At 37.5% G+C, this 24,025-nt stretch overlaps 2 protein-coding genes across 2 annotated transcripts; both read left to right on the top strand.

The window, feature by feature from the left end:
• Positions 1-6,712: 6,712 nt before the first annotated feature.
• Positions 6,713-6,892, top strand: LOC144366917 (small integral membrane protein 30-like). Its single transcript, XM_078022010.1, has one exon. It carries the CDS (start codon positions 6,713-6,715, stop codon positions 6,890-6,892), a length of 180 nt encoding a protein of 59 aa, XP_077878136.1.
• Positions 6,893-12,697: 5,805 nt separating this feature from the next.
• On the top strand, positions 12,698-19,113 carry LOC101960407 (interferon-induced protein with tetratricopeptide repeats 2). The gene is made up of 2 exons (XM_005333749.5): positions 12,698-13,007; positions 16,544-19,113. Exons 1-2 carry the CDS (start codon positions 13,003-13,005, stop codon positions 18,096-18,098), a joined length of 1,560 nt encoding a protein of 519 aa, XP_005333806.2. The 5' UTR covers positions 12,698-13,002; the 3' UTR covers positions 18,099-19,113.
• Positions 19,114-24,025: the final 4,912 nt, after the last annotated feature.

Genomic DNA, 24,025 nt, shown 5'->3' with positions numbered 1-24,025 from the left:
CATCCTTGGGCCTCCAGCCTGTCCTTGTTCTTCACATTTCACCTTCTTCCTTTCTCGACTGCCTGCCTTGGGGACTTTGAGCTCTGGCATCAGACATGAAGACAAGAGCCTCACAGAAACTACTTAGTTAGCCAGCTTTCACAATTGCGTAAGACTAATTTCCGTAAGAAATGTGTTTGTGTTCCTCCTGGTGGCTCTGTTTCTCACCACTCTCTGACTAAAACACTATTAAAGATACTGAATAAAACCAGGAATTAGAAAGTTAATAATACAGTTTCATTTCTGCCAATTCTGATTGTCACATTGAGGAAGTTATATTATTCTTGTAATTTCTTTTTTTTTTTTTTTTTTTAGAGAGAGTGAGAGAGGAGAGAGAGAGAGAGAGAGAGAGAGAGAGAGAGAGAGAGAGAGAGAGAATTTTTAATGTTTTATTGTTTAGTTCTCGGCGGACACAACATCTTTGTTGGTATGTGGTGCTGAGGATCGAACCCGGGCCGCACGCATGCCAGGCGAGCGTGCTACCGCTTGAGCCACATCCCCAGCCCCTATTCTTGTAATTTCAATTTCTTTAAAGTACAGGAGTTTTACCAAGTGATCCTCTTACATTTCATTTCAGCTAGGACTATCTGGTGACTAATTCTAATGCATAGCTCTTTATCGGCAAAGCATGGAGATAACATTGTGACTTCATCTATTTTTATATGATATTTGACCATCAAATACATAGTTTGGGTGACAGTAATACCAACTCAGGTCAAAGTATTAACTTTTTATTTCAAAATATAATTTTTAAGAGAATGTTAAGCTGAGGAAGGTTAAGATGTAGGTTGTGAAATGAATGGAACTGGAGACTCTCATGCTAAGTGAAATAAATCAATCCCCAAAAGACAAAGGCCAAAGGTTCTCTCTGATGTGTGGATGCACAATAAGGTGGGGGTGGAGGGGGTGGAGGGAAGAATAGAAGTTCATTGGATTAGACAAATAGAAATGAAGGGAAAGGAGTAGGGATAAGAATAGGAAAGACTGTAGAATGAATTGGACTTTCCTAAGCTCATATATGAATACACGACCAATGTAACTCCACATCATGTACAACCTCAAGAATGGTAAGTTATAGTCCATGTATGTACAATATGTGCAAATACACTGTACTATCATGTATATCTAAAAAAGAACAAATTTTTAAAATGAAAAAAAAAAGGATTTGGAGAACTTCTGAATTGATGGCCATCAAGGTGCCATGCCACCAACTGAACATCTTGCTGCATGCATTTCTTCCATTTCACTGTTCCTGAGTTATATATGCCTTGTAATAAACTGGGAAATATTTTTTAAAGTAGGTTGTGTCATCCTTAGCAATTAGCAAAATGCAAATCAAAACTACACTGAGATCATCTCACTCCTGACAGAATGGCAATCATCAAGAGTGTAAAAAATAATAAAACCCAAAGAAGATATGGAGAAAAAGAAACACTTTTATACTGCTGGTGGGACTGAAATTAGTACTGCCACTTTGGAAATCACTATGGAGTTTCCTCAAAAGAGCTGGAGTGGATCGATTGTATGACTCCGCTCTAACCCAGTCCTCAGTATATATCCTAAAGAATTAAAAAAAAAAAAAAAAAGAGAATTTTTCAATATTTATTTTTCAATCTTCGGTGGACACAACATCTTTATTTATTTTTAAGGAGAGAGTGAGAGAGAGAATTTTTTAATATTTATTTTTTAGTTTTCAGAGGACACAACATTTTTGTTTGCATGAGGTGCTGAGGATCCAACCCGGGCCGCACGCATGCCAGGAGAGTGCGCTACCGCTTGAGCCACATCCCCAGCCCTATCCTAAAGAATTAAAGTCAGCATACTATAGTGATACATGCATACCCATGTTTATAGAAGCATAATTCACAATAGTCCAACTATGGATTTTGATGAGTAGATAAAGAAAAATGTGGTCTATAGATGAAGGCTTGGAGATACAAACCAAAGAAATGAATGTACAATCATTTCAATGAAGTAATATCAGAAAATTTCCCAAGCCTAAAAAATGAAATGGAAAATCAAATACAGTAAACTTCCAGGACCCCAAATGTACAAAATTACAGGAGACCCACATCAAGGCACATTTTTATGAAAATACTTAACATACAGAATAGGCATAGAATTGTAAAAGCTGCCAGAGAAAAACAATAGGTAACCTACCCAGATCTCATCTGATCTCTCCACCCAGACCCTCAAAGCTAAGATGTCTTGGAATAATATATATCAAACTCTGAAAGAAAATGGGTGCCAGCCAAGAATATTATACTCACCAGAATTAAGTTTTAGAATTGATAATGAAATAAAAACCTTCCATGGTAAACAAAATTTAAAAGATTCACAACTAGAAAAGAGATGTTGATTGTTATGTCTTGTTGATGTATAATATATAATATATAAGCCTGCCCTACAAAACAGACTCAATAAAATATGAAGAAGAAATAAAAAATAAAAGTGAAAACCAGAAAAGAGAGGAACTGCACTAAAAGAATAGTTAATGAAAGGAGAAACTAATTCAAATTAAAAACCAGAAATAATAAATCAAAATAATGGGGAATAAAAATCATACATCAATAATAACATTGAATGTAAATAACCTAAACTCATCAATCAAAAAAAAAATAGACTAGCAAATTGGATTATAAAACAAGACCAAACAATATACTGTCTCCAAGAGATTCACTTCATAAGCAAAGATATCCACAGACTGAAGGTAAAAGAATGTTAAAAAAAAAAAAAAAATCTCATTCACATGGATCTTGTAAACAAGCAGGGGTTTCTAAAGATAAAGTGGACTTCAAGGCAACATTAATCAGAAGGGACAAAGAAGGACATTGCACGCTGCTTAAGGGAATTATATATCAACAAGACATAACAATCATAAATACATACACTGGAGAAAATATAGCCTCTTCAATAAATGGTACTTGGAAAACTGGAAATCCATATGTAATAAAATGAAAGTAAACCCCTACCTCTCACTCTGCACAAAACTCCAAGTAGATCAAGGACCTAGGCATTAGACCAGAGACACTGCAATTAATAAAAGAAAAAGTAGGAACAAATCTCCATCATGTTGGTTTAGGAACAGAATTCCTCAACAAGACTCCAAAAGCATAAGAAGTAAAATTAAGAATCAATAAATGGGATGATATCCAACTAAAAACTTCTTCATAGCAAAGGAAAAAATCAAGAACCTGAAGAGAGAGCCTACAAAATGGGAGAAAATCTTTGCCACCTGTGCCTCAGGTACAGCATTAATCTTTAAGGATATATAAAGAACACTAAAAACTTAACACCCCCCCAAACAAAACCAAAAACCCAAATGACCCAATCAGTAAATGGACAAAGGAACTGAATAGACATGTCACAGAAGAAATATAATCAATCAACAAATATATGAAAAAATGTTCAACATCTCTAGAAATTAGAGAAATGCAAATGAAAACTACACTGAGATTTCATCTTACTCATCAGAATGGCAATTATCAAAAATATAAGTAACAATAATTATTGGTGTGAATGTGGGGAAAAAGGTACACTCATACATTGTTAGTGGGACTGCAAATTGGTGCAACCACAATGGAAAGCAGTATGGAGATTCTTCAGAAAACTTGGAATGGAACTACCATTTGACCCAGTTAGCCCACTCTTGGGTATATACCCAAAAGACTTAAAATCAGCATACTGCAGTGATGCTGCCACATCAGTGTTCATAGCAGCTCAATTTACAATAGCCAAGCTACAGAACCAACCTAGGTGCCCTTCAATAGATGAAAGGATAAAGAAAATGTGGTACAAATACACAATGGAATATTACTCAGCCACAAAGAAGAATAAAATTATGGCATTTGCCAGTAAATGGGTGGATCTGGAGACTCTCTTGTAAGTGAAATAAGCCAATGCAAAAAAAAAAAAAGCTGAATGTTCTCTCTGATATTTGGATGCTGACTCGCCATAGGTAGGGGCAAGAGAGGAACAGAGGTTCACCTGATTGGACAGGAGGACTGGGGGCAAGGGAGAGGGATGCGAATGGGAAAGACAGTAGAATGAATTAGGCATAACTTTTCTATATTCGTACATGAATACATGACCAGTGTAACTCCACATCAGGTACAACCGCAAGAATGGGAAGTTATACTCAGTGTCTATATGATATGTAAAAATACATTCTACTTCCATGTATCACTAAATAGAACAACTTAAAAAATCAAATAATAAAAAAAGAATATAAGTTGATACCAAAGCAAAAAAAAAAAAGAAAAATGAAATTATGTCATTTGTGGAAAAATTGACAGAACTTGAGAGTATTATGTTAAGTGAAATAAGCCAAACTCAGAAGGCCAAGGGTCATATGTTTTCTCTCATATGTGGAAGCTAGAGAGGAAAAGGAAAAGAATGGTAGGGGAAGAGGATCTCATGGAAATTGAAGGGAAGATCAGTTGAGGAAAGGAGCCAGGGAGATGTGGGGGAGGGAAATGGGAAATGACATTGTCCAAATTATATTTTTGTATCGTACGTATGTATGAAAATGTAACATGAAATCCCACCACTGTGTGTTGTAATATACCAAGTTAAAAACATGGGGGGAAATGTAGGTGGTGAGCAAGGCTGGGATTACATAGCACAGTAATGTAAGCAGGGCACTTAAAGTACATTTAAGGCGGTATTCAGTCTTCCTGTTGTATAATAGCACTTTGTACCATCCTGAGAATGAGAGACTCCTTATATCTCTAATGGCTAGAAATGTTGAACATTTTTTTCATAAAAGGAAATAGCATTGTTATAGGAAACAAAGAATTGCAGTTCAGGTACAGTGAGCCACGTGGCCGTGGATGGTGCCCCAAAGGGCAAGTACAAGAGAGGCTTTTATAGGAGATTTTCACAAAAATTATGTTCAGAGGTCATTCACTGACTGGGTAGAAATCCCTAAATTGCAAAATCATTCTGATAGGCTAGTCGGTTAGGGTTTTCTCTGCAGGGAGTTGTTGAAGGCCTGAAGATACCAATTCCAGTTATTTATACAAGTTTTGAATATTCTGTGGTTTGATCTTTAGCAGGTATGACTGCTTCCTCTCTTTACCTCTCTGTCTGCCTTCTAGAAAGTTTTAGCCTCAATTACTTTATTTTCTTCCTCCTGGATCAATAAATTTCACTTGAATTATCCTCAAAACATGAGAAACACAGAACAGCATCTAATACCTTGTTGGAATTCAATAAATATTGACTGAGTGAATTAATGAATGAATCATTAATGAATTTATGAATGAATAAGAAAGGATCCATAAAGATGGATGAATGGATTATTGAAAAATCATCTCTAAATGAAGAAGTTATTTGAAACAAATTTCTGTTGCTTATGATTGGGTTCCAAGGTTGGAGGCAGCAAGATACCTTCTTTCATCTGTTCATTAATCTTCCAAGGGAAAAAAAAAAAAGCACAATTTGAAGATTGAATTTACCTGGTATCTTCTACTGTGTGGTTGTTCTGGGCATAAATACCATCCCCCTCCCCACGTCCTGATGGGAGCATTCTCCCTTGTTCCTGTCTTTCTTTCCTTTTGTTTCTGTCCCTGCCTTACTTCTCTGTGTTGAGAAGGTAGCTTGAAAGTATGGAGAACACATAGAAGTGAGGTTCGAGAGAGGCCATACTGTCGTTTGGAGAACCCCTCTTAAGATCCTGCTTTTTCTTCTCAGTTTACATTTCCTCCCTTGGAATATGTTCATGGTGTGAAAGAGGCACGGGGCCAAAATCCCAGTGAGTCCAGCCAAAGAGTCTCAGCTGAGAAAGAAGAACCATTCTTTCCAAAATCATTGACTTAAGTTTCTGTTTCTCGGGGAGTTATATAACAAGTTACCTTTCCTTTTCTCAGTTATTGAATAATTCTGTATCTATGCTAAAAGAAAAAGAAGAACAGCTCACAAAACCAGCCCTCTCCATAGCTGGATTGACTCCATAGCTAAAATCCAAAGCAAGAGTGGTTGAGATTTGAGTCACTGTGCCCAGAGGATCTGTAAACAAGACTTACCAGATCAGCCTTTCCGCTTCAGTGTGTCAGAGAGATGTGGGGGAGAGCCACTAACACTTATTGACATCTAGCAATTTACCAGGTGTCAGTCCTGGGGATTTTCTTTTATCTAATTTAATTCTTAAAATAAATGTTGTGATAGGAAGCAGAGAGAAGCTAAGTAACTTTCCCAAAGCCACAGAGCTAGGAAGTTGCTCCCCCAAATGCCCAGTTTTGTTTTGTTTTTTCTATTTTTAACTTCAAAGCTGGAGGATCTGACAAGCTTTTATTAATTTGGAATATCAGCAAAAAAAAAAAAAAAAAATAATATATATATATATATATATATATATATATATATATATATGCACAAAGACAGGTTTCAAATAGTTCTTTATGCTTTGGAAAAGCAAATAATAATAAAAATTAATAAATAAATATCTCATAAAATCTGACTAATGTGAAAAATGTAAAGTCTTAAGCTTAGGTTAAAATAGAATAATGAAAGCAAGTAAAAATATATATATATTGTGGATTCCTGACATGGATGTTTCTTGGAAGGAGGAGCTCTTAGCCTCAGCATGCAGAGCTCCAGAAAGGGGAAATTTCAAGACAGAATTTTATACAAATATATCTTTGGAACCTCCAGCCCCCAAGATCTGAATGTCATGACCTCAGTTTCAACACAGTTGCTCTTAGTCCTCATTTCCTTGTTTTTGGTTTCAGCAGTTGTTGAAGCTGTAGGAGTGGGGGATGCAATCACTCACTTGTTACATGTGGTTGTCAGCGCTGCATGCATCTGTGCTTGCCTTAGTGCCTCTGCACAGAAGAGAAATGAAGAGACCTGACCAGATGTGACTTTCAAGGGCCTCCTGAATCAAACTTTTCCCTGAAAACTTTGGGGCCTTTTGAGGTTAAACCAGAGCATTGGTCTGTAAAGTTCCCAACGAACAGTAATTCTTTACAGTCCAAACTAATCTCTCATGAAACAGGAACAAAGAGTTAATTAGGTGGGAAAAGACATGTTTTCTTTAAGACATAATAAACTGAAAAAAAAAATGCTGCCTAGATATTGTATTTGATGCTTAGTAGGAAAGTCAAAGAAATTAGATGGCTCAAATTTACATAAGTAGTAATTCACAGTTTCAGAATTCTCAAAGTACATGCAATAGGAAGAAGGAAGCTCTTACCTAGAATCTAGCAAATCATCTCGTCCATTTACCAGCACTACCTCCTGAATTATTGAGGAGTCTTTTTCTCCATGTTTTTTATCAGATGTTTACTTTACCCCAAGTTAATATTGTACTTAAATATCAAATAGCCAAAAATGAAACATTTACCTCTAGGGGAAAGAAAGAAAGAAACAAACAAACAAAAGCTTTAGGGAAGAAAGTATTCAGTGAATTGTAGTGGCACCCCCTTCTTCACAGAAAATCTTAACTAAGCTTCTCCAGAAATCTTCACCATTATTGATTGTAGGACTATCAGCAAAAGACTCTCTACAAAAGAGTTCAAAGTAGGTAATCCGTTGTATTTTCCTATTGCTGTATTTTACTTTGCCATTGGCCTGGTGCTGAATGCCCCTTTATTAGTTTTTCACAAACATTTATCCAGTATAGTAGTTTGTAGAAGTGTTTACAAATGCAAAAATGTGATAATAAAAAGACAATTCCTTTAACAAGGCGTCTGGCCTTGAGCTGGGCTTCACAGAGATGACTACATTTCTAAGATAAGAGAAGTTACCAATTGGGCTCCAAGGTAACAGCTGGTAGTGGGAGGAAAGAAAGGGGAGAAGAAGCTCTCCGCTTCTCAGGTGTTGTCCTTGAAGGGTTAACTTGCCCAGAGCAGAGAAAGAAAAATCTGCTTTTAAGTGAACTTCTACAGACTGTGAACTTCTGAGTCCCTCTTCTTACATGCTGGGTATTAAGTTATGAAACTACCTGAACTCAGGGTTCAGGGGATTAACTGATTACAGCGAAAGCTGTGCCCTCTGAACCTGGCTGCAGCCAAATCAAAACTGTTTCCTGCTATCTTCGGTGCCTTGCCTTGTCTGTCCCCTAATACAGTATGAACTCTAGAAATGGAGAAAAGATTTAATGTAAAAACAAAAACAATATAGTGACATTGGAAGGGTGAAGAGACTTAATATAAACAAAACAACCTGGGGCTGGGGATGTGGCTCAAGCGGTAGCGCGCTCGCCTGGCATGCGTGCGGCCTGGGTTCGATCCTCAGCACCACATACCAACAAAGATGTTGTGTCCGCCGAGAACTAAAAAAAATAAATATTAAAAATTCAAAAAAAAAAAAAAAAAACCTATATATTAATTGAGTAACATTCCCATGGTAAGGCGTACGATATTAATATATACTCATTATGATGTCCAAAAAAAGAAATATACATTGCATATGTATATATACACACATAGGAAATACATAATTAACTATAGTATAACTATAATTAAATATAGTAGCCGTGTTTTGTATATATAAACAAAATATATGATTAAATAAAGCTTATATTTTAGTATATATATTATATATTATAATATATATTATATTATATATTATATTTATATTTATATTTATTATTATATTTATTGGTTATATATTGGTATATATTATATTTATATTTTATTGTATTTATATTGAATTTACTGCTGTTATTTAATTTACATAAAATTTGTAAATTTTATTAAAATGTAAATTTTATATAAATAAATATATTATTTTATATATTATATAAAATTAAAAGAATACATAAGTATGTTCTATATAAAATAAATAAAAAGAAAATATTGTGTTCTTTCATATGTATATACATGTTCATATGTATTGAAATATATACAGTGGAAACACACAGAATGGAAGAGATTTATATGAACAATAGCTTCTGGCTTTACAGTGGCTTGGGTTAAACACATTTGAGAAAATGGCTTGTGTGAAAGATCAGTAGCATCAGAAAAATGACTTGCCCCCAGAAAATAGTTGTCATTTTTTTATTATATCAATAGAAGTAGAATAGACCCAAAAAGGGAAATTAGAAGTGTTCTAAGAAACTGATAATGTTTTCCTATTTGGTATGATGTGTGCATTTGAGGCTTCAGTGCTTTAAGAGTAAACTGAGACCTGGCTCTTCTCCACACTACCCTTTCTGTCTTTTTCTATGGCATGTTTTCTTCTCCTTTCCTCTTAGTTGATTGAAAGTTTAATATGATACATATTAATGGAATGATACATCTGGTCAACTTCTTTGACCCAGGAATTCTGTATTTTTTTTTTTTTGGAATGCATTCTACAAAAACCCACAAAATTATATAAAGATATGAATACAATGATATTAATCACAGATTGTAACAGTGATCATCTGAGAGTAACTTAAAGGCCTAGCCAAAGAGGATTCATTAAATATCAAAGTGAGTCTATTAAATATTAGTCTTATAGGTATCATAGAAATACATATGTGTATGTGTGTATTTATCTTTGAATTGAAAACCCAAAATGCAAAACAGCATGAATAAAGTCTTAAGGTCAACTTTGGACATTTATTTAGTCTACATTGATATATTTCTTATATACATACATTTCTTATTTTTTATAATTAGAGAACACATGAAGACAGGCAAAAAATTTAAAGAGATGGATAGGTAGCAAAGAAAAACACAAATTATTATGAAGACTCTTCCATAATAGTTAGGGAAAAAGTAAAAGTGCTTTCAGGCAACCAGGAAATGAAACATAAGAAATGACTTGAGAAATTCAGAAGAAGAGGAAGGGTGTCCCGGGGCTTTCTTGCTCTGCCTCCCACTACCTCTCCCAGTGTTAAGAGTGTTGAATTTGAATCTCGTAGTCCTCCTTATCCAAGGCTTCACTTTTCATGGATTCAGCCACCCAAAGACAATTATGGTCCAAAAATATTAAATGAAAAATTCCAGAAATTTATCCCATAGTGGGATAGGGAGAGGGAACATGGGAAGAATAGAGGAACTCTAGATGGGGCAGAGAAGTGGGAGGGGAATGGAGGGGCCAGGGGATTAGCAACGATGATGGAATGTCATGGACATCATTATCCAAAGTACATGTATGAAGACATGAATTGGTGTGAACATACTTTATATAAAGAGATATGAAAAATTGTGCTCTATATGTGTAATAAGAATTGTAAATGCATTCCGCTGCTCATATATTTAAAAAATAAAAGCAATTAAAAATAAAATAAAAACCCTCTTGCCTCAGGTTTTATAGGTGAAATGTCTTGGATAAGGAAATGCAAAAGGAAAAGCACATTAGTATATTTCAAATTGTGATCTTGCTACAGAGGAAATCATAAATAACCTTGATTTAAAAACCCAAGTGGCTATTTCTGATGAAAGGTAAATATTTGCTAAGTACTCATTATAACTCTTGGCCAAGATTTCCTCCTTGACTTGAAACTTTAGTCAGTTCTCTTTCTAGCCAGAGGCATCTTCTTAACTTGGCCTTGACTTTGGCCTGTAGAGTCCAGTTTTAGGAAAGAATCTTGATAAGTCAGTTTATTAAGAATGCCCCTACTTTTAATATCCAGTTAAGCTCCTCTTTCCTAATCCTTGATATCCAAGTTCCTCTTAGTAATTTTCCTTTTACTCTCTTACACTATCCATTGGCTATAAATCCACATTTGTGTTCAGAGTTGAATTCCATCTCTCTTTTCTACTGCATTAGTGTCTCTCCCTTATTGCAATAGTCTTTAACAGTCTGCTTTATTGTTTTAAACAAATACCTGCTGCAAAATTTCTCTTTAAAACTATCAGGTTTGTATTAATTCCTGAAGTTTACATATATGCAAATTAAGGTTCAGCTCAAGTTATTATTAAAGGTCAAACAACTGGTAAGTGAAGGAACAGATTTGAATTCAGGCATCAAGATTCCAGAAACAGGGCTGGGGTTGTGGCTCAGTGGTGGAATGCTAGCATGTATGAAGCCCTGGGTTCAATCCTCAGCACCACATAGAAGTAAAATATTGTAAGTGTTGGTGAGGATATGGGGGGAAAGGTACACTCATACATTGTTGGTGGGACTGCAAATTGGTGCAGCCAATTTGGAAAGCAGTATGGAGATTCCTTGGAAAACTTGGAATGGAACCACCATTTGACCCAGCTATCCGTCTCCTCGATCTATACCCAAAGGACTTAAAAACAGCATACTACAGGGACACAGCCACATCAATGTTTATAGCAGCACAATTCACAATAGCTAAACTGTGGAACCAACCTAGATGCCCTTCAATAGATGAATGGATAAAAGAAATGTGGCATATGTACACAATGGAATACTACTCAGCAATAAAAGAGAACAAAATCATGGCATTTGCAGGTAAATGGATGCAATTAGAGAAGATAATGTTAAATGAAGTTAGCCAATCTTAAATAACCAAATGCCAAATGTTTTCTTTGATATCCGATGGCTGATTAATAGTGGGATAGGGAGAGGGAGCATGGGGTTAGAAATGATGGTGGAATGTGATGATCATTATTATCTAAAAGTACATGTATGAAGACACAAATTTATATGAATTTACTTTGTATACAACCAGAGATATGAAAAATTGTGCTCTATATGTGTAGTAAGAATGTAATGCATTTCACTGTCATATATAAATAAGAAATAAAAATAAATAAATTCAAGGTAAAAAAAATATTGTGTCCACATAATACTAAAAAAAATAAATATTTTTAAAAAAGATTCCAGAAACCAAGCCCAAGCATGTCACCACTACACTTTACCTGATAGCTTAATTAAGACAACTTGATAGCTGATGAAGACATCTCAGTTTGGAACTACGTTAGGACATAAAAGTCTACTTGAGAAGAGGCATTAAAGGTAGGTAGGATCAATGGTGGTATTTGGCAATAAGACACACCCATGGGCTATGAGGTCTGATCCATCATAGGGCCAGATATTGAGAACTTGTACATATGGTGGGAACTAGATTCCAGGATATAGATCCATGAGATTTTAGAGTCACAGATTTTTATACTGAGAAAGGCCTTTGAAGGATCATCCAGGCTAATTAGTTTATTTCTCTGAGAATAAAAATGAGGCCTGCTTTATGATTTGTCTGTCAAGGCAGTTGGTGACAGAGCCAGGCACTAGAGTCAATGCCAAAACTCGATTCCAAACATCCAACAGTGAGAGCAGATACTCCCTTTGCAGCCATCGTGTGCTGGGGTCCATTTTAAGGCTCCACAATAACTTATTCATGTGAACTCCTATTCTCTTTATAGATGAAGAATGGATACAAGTTTACACAAGTAGTGAATGGCAGAGCAGAAATTCGTACCCATGCAATTTAGATCCAGTGTCTTTGATCTCAAGCACAATGAACAAATGAGAATGTAAGAGTCAGACAGACCTGAACTTCCCTCCTTGGGCAGGCAGCATAAGCTCTCTGAATTATTGATTGATTGATTGATTGTCTGGAGATTAAACCCATGGGCACTTAACCATAGCACATCTTCTCTTATTAATCTGGTAAATGAATAAGTTGAATGAAGTCCTGAATGAAAATTTTGATCACTATTAGCTAGTGGTGACATTTCTCCAGAAACCATCCTAGTCCAATGGTTATTTTTAGATTTACACTTCCCCCAGGGCTACATTCCTGATCCTCCCTCTAGTAAATTTCCCTTTGCCTTGCACACATTTCCTCCAAACACTCCATCCCAGTTGAGTCCCCAACCAGAAAAATAAAAGCTCTCCCTGTGAAAGTCTCCTTTTCCTACAGCAGGAAACCAGTGTAGATGAAAGTTAGTAGTACTTGCCAGGAACAAGCTCCATTTCATATTTGCAAATACACATAAAGGCACCCTTCCTTAACAGCACGGGGCTTCCTTTCCTCTGGGCTCCGCAGTCCCCTTAGGCAGAATTCTGAACAGCAAATCCGCCTTCGCCACAACACTGCAGGACCGCAGGGCAGCGACCATGAGGTAAAGGATTTTTTTTTCTTCTTCTTGTATTGATTCCTTCAAATTACGTCTAATGTCATTGAAAATCTCAAAGCAGATTTTCTCAAGTGCTAGATTTTGACATCTGGTTGAATATGCTGCATGCCACAATCCAAAGAATGATCTCCCCCCCCCCCCCAAATCTGGTATTTTAAGTTCTGTGGCACATCTGGGCTCCTAGAGGCTTCCCCTAAAGGAAGCTTTTAGAAATCCTAAACTGGAAGCGGCCAGGGCCGGGAGCTGGCAGGAGCGTCGCGGTTGTTGTTGGCGGAGGGGGAGGGGCGGGCTATGCGAATCCCTCATCGCGGCCACATCTGGATCAGTTAGGAATACAAAAGCGGCAGAAATGTTCTTACAGGCTCTTGTGTTTTTAGGTTCTTCATCTGAAAGGCAGCCAGAAGCATAGGTTAGTGTTCATTATAATTTTTCAAGGTGGCGTACTTCTTTATCAGAGCTCAGCGCTGGCAGCGCTGGTAGGGGATGAGCTGATTTCGTTGATCAATTCTTTTTCAAGGAACCGCAGTCTGTCGCTAAGCAAGGGTCCTCTCTCTGTGAAGTCCCCCCAAGAGCCTCCGGAGAAGCTGGGCGTGACTAATCCCAACACCCATGCACTCCCTTTCTGTTTTGTTTTTATATCTTCAGTGGTCTTTAAAAAGTAAAAGGACAAACTGGAATCCTGAAAGATTTTTCTCAGGATAAAAATACAGAAAGCACACTAAAGAAATGTTGAGAAATTATCATCAAGTATAAGGGGAAAATTCGTATCGCGCCTAATATCACCAACCAGGAAAAAAAAAAAAACTACATATATGCATGCATGTATGTGTGTGTGTGTGTGTGTGTGTGTGTGTGTATTATTAAGTGAAAAGATAAGATTAAACTAAAGTGTGAGATACATCCTCAACTTTGAAAATTTTTCCAAAAAAAAGTTGTGCGGGTATATGTATGTATGTATCTTTCTTTTTTTCTTTCCTTCATTTTTTCCTTCCCTTCTCCTTTCTCCTTTTTTTCCCCTCACCTTATACCAGATTCATTCTTTTTCAGTTTCATCAAATGTATACATTCACACCATTTAAATAGTCAACATGATCTATAAAACGTATGGAAAATAGCAGCCCCCCCCCACCTCCATTCCACCCTATTTCTCATTCTCTACAGGTTATTATTTACTGTGTAAGTCTTTTAGTGACTGTTTTGTAAAGTACTTAAATAATATGATTATTGGTTGTTCTTGATTTTTAAGATTTTAGGCAATATAAATTGGTTTTGTGTGTGTGTGTGTTTAAAGAACTTTCTTAAACACACACACACACACACACTTCTGCAGCACTCTGTGCTACCAATACCTGAGCCTTTGGAGAATTCTGCATTATATATTAGGTTGCTTTTTCAAATTTCTCCCATGGCTTGTAGATTTATTTTTCTTGGGTTTGGTGAGCAATTACTGTTTGTCTAACTCATTCAGAGTCTTCAAGTTTTTATTGTATTTTATACTCCGCTTTTTTCCTTGTGAATTGAAGTCTAAAGTGAATTTTAAGGAAGGAACTAGAGTAGCATCATGTTCAATTGCTTGTCCTACAATACTTTAAAATTTTTGTTTTGGGGGGCGGTACCAGAGATTAAACTCAGGGGTGCTCAACCACTGAGCCACATCTCCAGCCCTATTTTGTATTTTATTTAGAGACAGGGCCCCATTGAGTTGCTTAGCGCCTCACTTTTGCTGAGACTGGCTTTGAATTCACCATCCTCCTGTCTCAGCCTCCCCAACACTGGGATTATAGGTGTGTGCTACTGCACCCAGCTTTTTAAAATATTTTTATATAGAACATCATCTAGGTTTTTAAAAAATTTAAGCAATTGTAACTATCTTTGCAGTGAGCCTCCTTAGTTCATTAACCTTTCAGTCAACTGGTGTTTAAGCGGAGAACTGAAAGCAATAGAAGATATGTCTTAAGAGACATATCAAGGAATTGGTGGACATTAGAATGGAGACATTGCAAGGAATTGGCTTATAGGACTGTAGGGTTTGACAGCCTTTTGAAATCCATAGGACAAGCCATCCAGAAAGGCAGACTGGAACCCTGGGGCACAGGCTGTAGCTGTGTCACAGGCAGTATTTCTTCACTACAGAAGGTCAGCTTTGCATCTAAAGCCTTTCTATTGATTAATTCAGGTCTGTCCAGATTATCTAGCACTCTCTCTCTCTTACTTAAATTAACTACCTATAAACTTTAATCCTATCTACCACATACCTGCATAGCAGCACCTAGATTAGTGTTTGAATGAATAATTGGGACAACAGCCTAGCCAAGTTGACATATCAAAAGACCATCGCAACCTTTGATTGAATAATTAATGTTTTGTACATTCCTAAAATTCAAGTTTTTTATGTCTAAAATACCTATTAAATTTTGTAACAATACCCTACAAGTTCTAGTCAAAATATTCTTCTAGTACTCTTGTATGAGAATGCCCAATTCACCATATTCTTGTCAGATTTGATTTTTAAAAAATTATAACTCAATGAAACTGTTCATTTAATTTGCATTTCTTTGATTATCAATGACCTTTTTCATATATGTTGGTAAATTTTAAATGACCTGTTCACATTAGAATTTTCTTTACCATTTGTTAGAACCCTTTAGCTATTAAAAATGATGCTTATATTATTTATTTTCTGTGTATAGTTTTTTCCTTGATTTTTGTGAGTAGAATTTTTGGTGTGTTTCTCATCTACTCCAGATTTCTCTCCTTCTCTGTAGGTAATGTGTCTGTTGTTTTTATGGCTACGGGGAATTTGGCCACTAACCAGGGGGAAAGGGTAGTGGGCTATGGCATCAGGTGGTACCCATCCAGGTAAGGAGTAGGAAGCATTTGAATTATAGATCTTAAATTTGTCCTATGAGCCAGCTCAGCAAAGCAAATCAATGGGGACAGTGACATAAATAGCTCTATCCTCATAGGCCCAACCTCAGATGGATAAAATACTCACTATGGAACAACCTGAATAAACTAATTTTCTATGCACACTCCATTCCTATAAAAGGACTCAGAGCATTCTCTCTATTCATACGCAGGTCATTGACTGATCTACAAGTATTTGGGCAGATTGGCAGAAGGGACTTGAACCCAGTAAATCTAGAAACAAATCTAACTGTGGTGGAAGGAAATGCTCTCCTGCACTTTTAGGTTGACCTGGGCAGGACACTGAGCTAATGATTAGCTAGTTAGCTAGTGTTGTTCAGGGTAAGTGCTGGCTCCCCATGGTAGTACGACAAAAATGTCTCCTTTCCCCATGTCAGGTCCATTAGTTAATTTTCTCTCACTACCTTGTTTGAGACAGAATGAAAAAGAGGGCATGGGACTCAGAGTTGAGCTACTAGTATTTGAGGAATAATGAAAAAAGTCTCAAATTTCTCATCTTGTATCTGAGATGTGATCAAGCAGCCATGCCCCCAAAGCACTGCTTTGCTACTGCTGACTGTCATCCTCAATTCTTTCTTTTTCTTCCCCTGTAGTGAAATTGCCAAACATTCCTTGGAAAATATCTTACCACAACTGAAATGTCACTTTACCTGGAATTTATATGACGAAGAAAGTTCCTTACAGGATTTAGAAGACAGAGTTCGTGATCAGGTAGAATTTCTAAACACAGAATTCAAAACGATCATGTACAATCTGTTTGCCTATGTTAAACACCTCAGAGGCCAGCATGAGGTGGCCCTGGTTTACCTTCGCAGAGCAGAGGAGTTTAATCTGCAGCAGCAGGACCACCAAGGCACAATCAGAAGCATGGTCACCTGGGGGAACTATGCGTGGATCTACTATCACATGGGCAGATTCTCAGAAGCTCAGGTTTACATCAACAAGGTGGAAAAACTCTGTAAGACATTTGCAAGCTCCTATAGAATCGAATGCCCTGAGATTGACTGTGAAGAAGGATGGGCACTTTTAAAATGGGGAGGAAAATACTATGAACGGGCTAAGGAGTGTTTTGAGAAGGCTCTGGTAGAGAAACCCACCAATCCTGAGTTCTCCCTAGGACTGGCAATCACACTGTACCGTCTGGGTGACGAAGCACCAACGGAAAACACCATTCGCCTCCTGAGGCAGGCCATCCAGCTGAATCCTAACAACCAGTATGTTAATGTTCTCCTGGCTCTGACTCTTCAAAAGGTCAAGAACAAAGCCGAAGTTGAAGGAGACCAGTTGGTTGAAGAGGCCTTGAAGAAAACACCTTGTCCAACAGATGTACTCTGTAGTGCTGCTAAATATTACCGGAATAAAGGCTCCCTGGACACAGCTATAGAATTGCTCAAAAAGGCATTAGAATCAGTACCCAACAATGTCTACCAACATCTCCAGATTGGATGCTGCTACAGAGCAAAAATCAGACAAATACAGAGGTCAAGAAAGTGCACCACTAATGAGGAGGAAGAAAAACTACGAGAAATAATGAAAAATGCTGTGGATCATTTTAAGAAAGTTGTTGAGTTGAACATCAACCTCCCCCGGGCCTGCTCGGACCTTGCCTGCCTGTATGCTATCACAGGCCAGTACGATGAAGCTGAGTATTACTTCCAGAAAGAATTCAGTAAGGATCTCCCTCCTGCCGAGAAACAAGTGCTCCACCTACGGTATGGCAACTTCCAGCAGTACCAGAGGCTGAGCGACGACGTGGCCATCCACCATTACTTGGCGGGCTTGAACATACACGGCTCATTGGCTGAGAAGGGAAAACTGATCATAAACCTAAGGAGAATCGCCAATAAAAGACTCTCTGAGAATGCCTCAGATGCCGTGGGGTGGCAACTGTCCAGATTTATCCAGGAACTGAATAGAAAGGGGCAATCAACAGCTGGAGGCCCTGGGAGAGGACTGGGATGCCCATTGGGCAATCCGGCCTCAGATGCTGGCAGATTTGACCCTTCTGTGTCCCTGGATGGGAGGGGTAGGAATGAAACCTCAGAGGGTACAGGTGGGGCCCACCACCCAGCAGAGCAGAAGGCCCTCCAGAGACCTTCCTACCAGGTCTCTGCACTTCAGAGGGAGGTGAAGGAGACAGAGGCATAGGAGGTCCTGTGTGTTAGTCTTGAAAGGGGGGTGGGGTGGAGGGGAGGCAGGCCCCAGCTGGAGAGAGCTGAGCAGATGACTGGGCTTTTCACTTGTTTCTCTCTCTTTCAGGTTCTAAGAATTCTCATGCAAATGCAGATATTTAGAATCAACTTTTCTTCTGTCATATGGATGACATATTGCTTTGAGATTATGTGACCCTGGTTCATTCTCATTGTGTACCAGATTCCCCAAGAGATTCTCTGGCCCGATGCTCAGCACATTGGCTGGCACACAGTAGTCACTCAGTATTTGCTGTGAAAAAAGAAACTAGAACTCCCCTGGTGACTGGTCCCACCTCCTGGCTTCTTAAACTTCAAAATGGATTCTTTATAAATCAAAGTTTTCAGTGTTCAAAAAAATAGAAATCATAAAATTGCCTCAAGAATTCTTGAGATAATTAAAAAAAAAATCTTAGGGTCTGGAAGTTGTATGTATGAACAAAACCCCAAACTATTAATAAAGTCAACTATATTGCAATATATCTTGCATGAAGAGAATACCTTAAAAACGTCCAAAGGTAAATGACAAACTAAATGATAATATTTCTATACATTACTAGGTTAAAAAAATTAATTTCCTTAATATTGAAATAGTTTTTTTGTAAATCAAGACCAAAAAGATATCAGCCCAAGGGGAAAAATGGGCAAAGGTCAGGAATGGGCAGAAAATGAAAATAGCTTTTAAACAGATGAAAGGATTATCAGTGTCATTCATAAAAAGCAACTCAAACCAACACTGCAAGTGAGGCTATTTCAGATCAGCAAGAAAAATATCTTTCCTAAGAGTATACTACCAAGGACATAGATAAATAGGCTGTATCATGTGTTGCTGTTAAAATAATAAAGGATATAGTAGAAGGGAAATGCTTGATTGTCATTAAGAGCATCTGAATCTTTATATGTGTAATAAGAATTGTAATAATTCCGCTGTCCTGTATTTAAAAAAATAAAATAAATAAAAAAGAGTATCTGAATCTTTGCACCAGCAATTCCATTCATATGAATATTTGCATGTGCATGCAAAGACATGTACATGGGTGTTCATGAAGCTTAGTTTATAAAAACAAAGAACTAAAAAGGACTGAAAATGACTCATTGGAGGACTTGTTAATTTGATTTTAACATTCCATGCATGGGATATCATGTGGCTATTGCAAATAATAACAATAAAGGAGTTCAAAATGTAAAAATATAGAACTCTTATCTCCAAGATATATTTAAATACAAATAGATAAAAGTACAGAAGTGTATATAGCATGTCAACATTGTTGGAAGGAAGGGAGAGAGGGAGGAAAGGATGAATGAAAGAAGGAAAAAGAGGAAAAAAGACATGTCACAACAGGCTCTATTGTGTGTTGCTGTTAAAATAATAAAGGATATAGTAGGAGGGGAATGGTTGATTGTCATTAAGAGCACCTGAATAGGCATAAAATATTTGGGAAAGGATTTTTCTCTCCAAGGTAGTCTCTAGAGAGGGAGATAGTTGTCTGGGAAGATTTACCTTCAACAGTATGTCTGTTTGAATTTTGTTCCCAGAACATCTATTATGTAGTCAAACAAAGTAAACCCAGTTCAAGACAAAGAAGGTCAGACCAGAATGCTGTGATCCCTTCCTTAGTAGCCACTGCACAAAACAGTTCCATTCCTGATGTGTGCAAGCCCACACTCATGTTTGCAAATCTCTACCACCAACCACCACCCCCCCCCACACACACACACAAAATGCCCTCCAACTCTTTTCACTTATCCATAATTGTGTTCATCAAAACTGATTTTTGGACAATCAGTCCCCTCTGAGGAGAATGTTCTGACCACTCCTCTATGACTTTTTGCTGGTTTTTTGGTTTTTATATTCTTTTGTCATCAGTGTTAGGAAATTAATTTTTTAGGCAACAAGCTTCTAGTGGGCTCCCAATGGGTGTCAAGTAATGCGATGAATGAATTCCAAGTTGAAAGGCATATGCCTGACTCCAAGAGTTCACACAGCAGTTCAAGTTTTCCAAGAGTTCACACACGGTGTTCTCAGCACCCAGCTCCTGCTGAGAACACACGTGCCCTTCAGGTTTCTTGATTTCCAATAAAGCAAGAATAGTTTCATACATTCCCTGTGCTATTCATTTCCCATGGGCTTTCTCTCTCTGTCATTTTAGATGCATGCAAATTTAATGTTGCAATCAGATTACAAACTCTAGAAAGGGAGGGAACAAGGCTTTTATTTCATAATAAAATTATGGAATTTTAACCCACAGTGTTTGGCCTAGAATACGTGGTGGGGATCACTGCCTAAAATCCTTTGTTAAGCACACAATAAATGCAGAGGAATAGGCAGAGTTTGGTGGGAAAACCCAAGAGTACCTTAGAAGCTTGGCTTCCAGAGCCCTGTTAATGCAGCTCACGAGAGAAGTGGAAATGTCCCTACTGTTCATTTCAAAAAAAGAAGAAATCCATACACCTGCAGTGAACACTTGAACATTCCACACATTTCTTCTGACCACTTATGCTGTCTCTTGTACTTTTATGTAGACTTTTTCATATCCCTCTTCCTTTCTGATATTTTCATGATAATCTATTTTTACAACTTTTGATTCTCAGAATCAAATACGGAAAAAAATGCAGGAGACATACTTTGAGGGTATTAATTAATGTTCTCCTTAAAGAACATTATTAACAAAGGTCCTATTTGATTACAGGAGGTCTAGGACCAACAAAGTAAAAACATAACCCTTATCTCATAGTGCAAAGATGAGAATAAATATCAAAAAGAACTTCCCAGAGGATGAAGCAAGGTGTTTGAAGAACAATGGTAGGGTAGTTCCTATCAGATGACAAAACGAGGATCAAATCAAGAAATTTTCACCATTGCCAGGGTAGTGGATCTTCAAAAGACCCATCCAGTAGAGTTTCATCACTGCCATAGATCTCTAGAATTTTTCCACATTCTCTTCAATTGGGTGTGTTTCTTATTATCCTGCACTAGTACTGCACATAATACATATGAAATAGCTAGTCTTATCTAGACTTTTAGTCTTTGTTTTTGATTCTTGAATCTCCAGACCACAAAGAATCTTACCCAGACCATTGGAGAGGACAGTGCCTTACTCACAGATCCCTGACCACAAGCTGAGGGCAGTGATTGCCTTGATTCTGGATGGGCTCCTTTGGCCAAGGTCTGAGCATGTTCTATGTTTGGCAGGGAGGGTACATGTGGATCTTTAGAGTAGGGTGCTGGGGTAGAAGCAGCACATGATCCACCCAAGCCAGTACTCATCTTCTGTGGCACAAAGTTGTCACTGAGATAGAGGAATCTTATTCAGGAATTACATTTCTCAGCCTCCCTTTCTGTGTAGGAGAATATACTAACTCTTCTTAATGGAATATGAAAAGAAGTGTTGGAAGAAATCTGTCTCCTTGGATCATTGCACAGAGACTACCAGCTGTCCAGGAAAACCAACCTGGGATGGTTATATGAACAAGAGCATCTTTGTTATAGCAGCTAGCCTTATACCAATTTAGGAACCCTAAGAGAGCAACATTTTTTCTCTTTTGAGCACTTTTTCAAACCTTGATCTTTCCCAATTCTAAAATATTTTCAGTTTGAGTTAAACATTCCAACGCTTTTGGCAACAGAAGTATCCCTTTATACGGAGATGCTAACTCTTCTTCTAAAATAGTATCCTGGCCAAGAAAAAGGATAAAAAGAAAAAGAATGCGATATAGCAACCCAGTGGCATCCACCAATACTGACAGTTCTATATAGTCAATGCTCCACAGTAGAGCATAGACCACTTTTAAATAAGTGGCCTCTGGCCCTAGAAGTAAATGCCATTCCCAAATAGTAGTGGTGGCAGTAGTATATAGAGATGACTCTCCATTATTGGACATTTACTATGTGCCAGGCACTATTCTCTGCCCTTTATATACAGTGATTCACTTAATCTTCATTAAGCCTTGTATGGTAAGAACTGATACAGTTCCTATTTTAACAATGACAAAATTGAGGCTTAGAGAGGTTTCCAGCTGTATAACTCAGTGGCTGTTAGACCTTGGGCCCCTTCCGTCCCTCATATATAATAATCCTTACCCTCTCTACTCACTTTTTTTCCCCATAGCACTTATCACTATGCTATCTAGTTTATTTATTATTGTGTTAGTCTGTTTGGGCTGCGATAACAACAACAACAAAAAAATCACAAACTAGGTGACTTAAACAACAGAAAACTATTTTTCCTCACAATTTTAAAGGCTGAAAATCCAAGACTAAGATGCCATAAAGATTAGTTTCTGGTGGGGCCTCTCTTCCTGGCTTACAAATGGCCAGTTTGTCACTATACCCTCACATGGCCTTTTGTGTGTGTGAGTGAGTGTGTGTGCGTGCGCGCACACAGGCATGGGAATCTCTGGTATCTCCTCCTATAAGAACATGAGTGCTATCAAATTAGCACTCATTACTTCATTACCCTTAATTACTTCCCTAAGGCTGTATGTCTTTATAGTTACCTTGGTGGTTAGGGCTTCAGTGTATGAATTTTGAGAAGAGAAGGGTGACACAATTCAGTCCACAACAATTGTGTTTATTGTCTTCTCTTTATGGTAGATTAAACTCAGGGAGACAGATCTTTGTGTACGGATGTGCCCAGGAGCCTAGAGAGGTGCCTAGCGCATTGCATATCATAAGCATTGGCTGAAAATATGAATGAAGAATGAGGGGGCTGGGGTAGTGGCTCAGTGGTAGAGCGCTCGCCTGGCACGTGTGAGGCCCTGGGTTCGATCCTCAACACCACATAAAAACAATTAGACAAAATAAAGGTATATAAAAAAAAGAATGAGTGAATGAAATATCCCTAGTAGTCTAATAGGGATACGGGTCCAAGTTACCTCTACATAAGCTTATTTTCTTTGGGTTATTTGCTTAGGGCTATAAAGAAGTAAATTCATTTACTTTACCACATTCCCAATCAAAAACTGTCCAAATATACTCTCAAAAAATTAACAATGAAAATGTCTTAGTCTATTTTGTGCTATATTTAGCCCCATTACCTTTGGGCCTGTGTCAGGGAAGTACAACATGATGGAGAAGGTGTGGCAGAGGAAGATGCTCACCTTATAGTGGCCTGGAAGAAAAGAAAAATACCGAAAGGGGGCAGAACCCCAATATCTCTTTCAAAAGCATGCTCTCAATGACCTAACTTTCTTCTACTAGATTCTCTCTCTCTTAAAAGTTGCACCATCTTCCAAAAGTGCCACTGCTAGAGACCAAGCCTTTAAAACATGGGTATTTGAGGGGGACACTTATCCAGACTATAGCAACTTTTACAAAAAGAATATGAATGAGCTGTTTTATTAACTATATCTTCTTAAAGTTTTTTTTGGAAGATTCTTTTAAATCTGTGTATTCATGAATGAGTAGAGGAGTGAACGCTGAATCAGGTAGGAGCACGTTGTTCACACATTACAGGTCCTATAGGTGTGAACACTATTGGACTAGCCTCCAGCTCACTTAGGTAGACAAAAATCCTCACATAGATACATAACAAAAAGAGCATCAATTTAAAACCAATCTCAATAGAAAAGCATAGTATTTCATTTCATAGACATAAAAGTATTTTCATTAAACTTTCAATATGTGGTATGGTTCTCAGACTTTAGAATTTGCTGGGATTATCTGGAAGGCTTATTAATACATGGATTTCTGGTTCCATCAGTCTAGGAAGGAGTATGAGAATTTGCCTTTCTAACAAGTTTCCAGATGGTGCTGATGCTGATTGCTGATCATAGTGTGAGAAGTATTGCATTTTACCTCCCTATAGCCAATGCAGATACTCATGGTGACTTTCCCCTTTCTGGGAATAGCAAGCAACTCCCCCTTTTTGAAACCAAGCTAAAATA

This window comes from Ictidomys tridecemlineatus, chromosome 1, assembly GCF_052094955.1.
Source record: "Ictidomys tridecemlineatus isolate mIctTri1 chromosome 1, mIctTri1.hap1, whole genome shotgun sequence".
Classification (NCBI taxonomy): domain Eukaryota; kingdom Metazoa; phylum Chordata; class Mammalia; order Rodentia; family Sciuridae; genus Ictidomys; species Ictidomys tridecemlineatus.
Note: the sequence above shows the minus strand (reverse complement) of the source record. Positions and strands in the feature narration are given on the sequence as shown.